The sequence below is a fragment of the Monoraphidium neglectum genome (genome assembly GCF_000611645.1).
Source record: "Monoraphidium neglectum strain SAG 48.87 unplaced genomic scaffold scaffold00128, whole genome shotgun sequence".
NCBI lineage: Eukaryota > Viridiplantae > Chlorophyta > Chlorophyceae > Sphaeropleales > Selenastraceae > Monoraphidium > Monoraphidium neglectum.
Window position 1 is genome coordinate 35,601 of NW_014013500.1, and position 3,230 is coordinate 38,830.

General features: G+C 59.8%; 1 protein-coding gene across 1 annotated transcript in view; it reads left to right on the forward strand.

Moving 5' to 3' along the window:
- Positions 1-386: 386 nt before the first annotated feature.
- MNEG_1312 (hypothetical protein) overlaps positions 387-3,230 on the forward strand; it is a gene marked incomplete at both ends in the record, with an annotated part of 4,113 nt that continues 1,269 nt past the window's right edge. Inside the window, 8 exons of the mRNA XM_014050209.1 lie at positions 387-531; positions 1,048-1,251; positions 1,439-1,593; positions 1,814-2,002; positions 2,409-2,431; positions 2,594-2,695; positions 2,847-2,896; positions 3,059-3,084. Coding sequence (XP_013905663.1) covers positions 387-531; positions 1,048-1,251; positions 1,439-1,593; positions 1,814-2,002; positions 2,409-2,431; positions 2,594-2,695; positions 2,847-2,896; positions 3,059-3,084 — 894 coding nt within the window. The remainder of the gene's footprint in view (positions 532-1,047; positions 1,252-1,438; positions 1,594-1,813; positions 2,003-2,408; positions 2,432-2,593; positions 2,696-2,846; positions 2,897-3,058; positions 3,085-3,230) is intronic.

Sequence of the window (3,230 nt, forward strand, 5' to 3'; positions counted from 1 at the left end):
TGCCCTCCCTCCCTCCCTCTCTCCCTCGCTCCCTGGCAATGATGCAAGAATGCCTGCATGTTAGTATGTCCATTCTATCCCAGGCCAACTTGCTGCTCTCTGCCTGCTTATCCCTTGATAGGGGGACAACATGGGGCGACAAGGGATATGCCTGGGTCAAATACGGCACCCCAGGCCTCCTCGAGCCTGCGTCAACCTATGGAATGATGTTCAAACCCCAAAGCCCACCCCGGCCGGCGCTGCTGCGAGTGCAGAGCGCAGCGGCGAAAGACGAGGGCTGCTTCGCGTACCAAGGCCAGAGGGGCGACTTTGTGTCACGCGTGGCGACACGGTTTGGGCTGACAATTCAAGAGTTTCTCCAATTCAATGTGGGCCGCATCCCTGCAATGGACGCTTCGCTGGTAGGCAAGTCGCTGCTGGTGTGCCAGATCCGCCCCAGCAGTGCCTGGACCGTCCAGGACGCCAATGGCGTCACTGTGAACACGCGGACACCAACCGCGACAGCACGCACATCGACGCCAATCGTCCAAGGTGCGTGAAGGAGCAGGGAAGTTTAAGAAACACCTGCCAAGCAAACGCACCAATTACAAAGCAACTGCATGGTTTGCGAAGATGGTGAAGGTGGTCGATGGCCATTTGGTGGCGCGGGGTCGACATCAGGAGCAACCCTCTCAGGGAAAACCGCAAGGGCTGGCAGACATTGACGGCTTGCCGCATCCTGATGCTTGCGTTGCTGGTAGCATCGGTCTCAGGTTCGCTGCTGCACGGCCGTCGGAAACGCTGCCGCGCCGCAACCTCATGCAAGCGTGGCATGTGCACCATGGCAGCAAATCAGTAGCCCAACGTCCCGATGGCTTGTGTCTGCAATGCCACGCACCAGTCTGATTGACCTCGTGCTAGCAAGATGTTTTAGAGATCTCATGGGGGGGGTGGCGTCCTTGCAGATAAGCGGGAGAGCTTCGTGCATCGTATAAACATCAGCTTCCCTTTCTACACCTTAGCCAACCCGCGCACCCACGGTGGTATCGCGTTGCTGCTCGCTGCCAGGCCAGGGCGTCATGCCTGGGCTGCCAGGCCCGGGGCTGTTTGGGGAAGAATCAACACTCAAGACCGCCTCAGCCAACACCTATGCCTCCTTCATCAAGCAGTGGAGCGGGGCGAAGGCCTGGCAGCGGGCCCTTCAGGTGGCGCCGAGAGCTGCGTGCGTGGGCACATCAAAGGACTCCCTTTGCGCTCCTCAAGTGGAGCAAGGTGGGGCGTGGTTCCGCTCCCGCACAGTTGTCGCTGGCATGCGCTCCATTGCAGGCAGCAGCGGGGTGGTCTCGCCCAGGACGGGCCGCGGTGGAATGACGACCGCCATCAACCCAGCTGAGCCATGGCCTGCCTCACTTTTACGACTGCAATCGATTCTAATTGAACATCGCCACCACCCTCGCAGATGCTGAGAAGCTCGCCACGCTGATGTTTGCTACATCGCCCGCCGCCTACAGCGCCCTGGATCCGCGCGAATTCGGTTACGCGGTCGTCCCGCCCCCCCGAGACGAGGGCGTGTGCTGGACCGTCGCGGCGTTCGTCGCCGTCACGGCCGCTGAGGTGTGGGGGCAGCCCAGGTGTTTCGTGCCAGCTGGCCAAGCACATTGCCAGCAATTGCGATAGATCGTCGCCTGTTTTTGCGCTGGTTTGACCGCACCCTGTTGCACACTCTGGAAGGGGGCTCTGTTTTGAACCTCTTTTTTTAATGCCAGCAGCATCCCACGCACTGCCTGTTCCTCCTCCCCGGCTCTGCTTCTGCCGGGGCGGCCGGCCTTCGCAGGCCGCTGTTGCAAGCGCCCTGGGCGAGGACGTGGCCCAGGTCGGCCAGCTGTCTCCGCAGGACCTCTACTACTGTGGCGACGCCAAGCGCGACTGCCTCACAGGGGCTTCACTGAAGGATACGCTGGCGGAACTCGCGAAGAGGCAGCTGTTGCTGGAGAAGTGCCTCCCCTACCAGCAGCCAAAGGATGTGAGCATAGCTGCTACGAAGCAGCAGCTTTGCGCCAAGTCATGCGCCGACACGAGCCCCCTGGCATCCAAGGGTTTTTTCACATATTTGCGCATCACAGAAGTGTGGAAGGCACAACAGCACATCCGTCAGTACGGTGCTGTGGTAAGCAGGATTATGTGCATGCAGCCGTGCATGGGTGTGGCGTGGTAAGCATGCAAGGTTGCATGTAAGAGCGAGCAGAGGGGGGGAGGGAAGGGACCGGCGCTGCAGTGGCCTTCCTTGATTTGCCCCATCACCAGGAACAGGGCGTAGCATGCCTTGTTGCACAAGATCACGATTGATGTGTTTGGTCGTTGCCTACAGCCGGCAACGCGCACTTATGCTGCCCCCACCCACCCTATCTGCCTGGTCTGCCCATAATCAGGTCACACGCTTTGACATCTACAGGTGAGACCCAGATTGTGGGGATGTGCGCTGCACTGTCTGGCGGAAACGTGCATGTGACGGCTTGGCATGCGCGTGCCGTGCAGCACAGCAGAGCACGGCGCACGCGCAGCGCTTACCCCTCCGTGTTGTTGCACAATGCTTGTGCGTGGCGGCGCAAAGCAGTGACTTCAAGATCTTCTTTGCAAACAACGCCAACATTGGAGCTGTCTACCGGCCCGCACCTGGCAGCAAGTTTGTTGAGGGCCACGCGATTACGCTGGTCGGGTGCGGCGGGTGCTTGGTGGGCGGTGCATGGGCCTTTCTGTTGCATTGGCACCAGATTCTGGTGACAAATGGCGATCCTGTACCTGCCCGTGCCCCTTGTGCCTCAAAGGGGGCTGTCGCTCTCACGGGCGCTCTCCCACCATCCCTGCAGGTATGATAACGTCAACCAGTTCTGGATAGCACGCAACTCATGGGGCCCAGGTAGGATGTGCTGGGTGGACGGTGGACGACCAAAGGAGGTGCCGAGGGCTGAGCTTTTATTATCAGGTGCAACAGTAAGACTCCCAGCCCCAGCTCAGTTGAGCGGAAACGTGTTACTCCGCACATTACCGTATGTTGCTTCTCCCTTGCTCCCCACCTCAGGTTTTGCTCAAAACGGCACCTTCAAGGTCAGGATGAGCTCGGCCCCAGCGGCGGGCAGGTCCCAATGCAGATTTGCTCGCATGCAACAGCTTGTATCCCCTGCACACGCACGCACTTCACCTCTATCTCCCTCTACCACACAATTACACACACATACGCACGCACACGCACA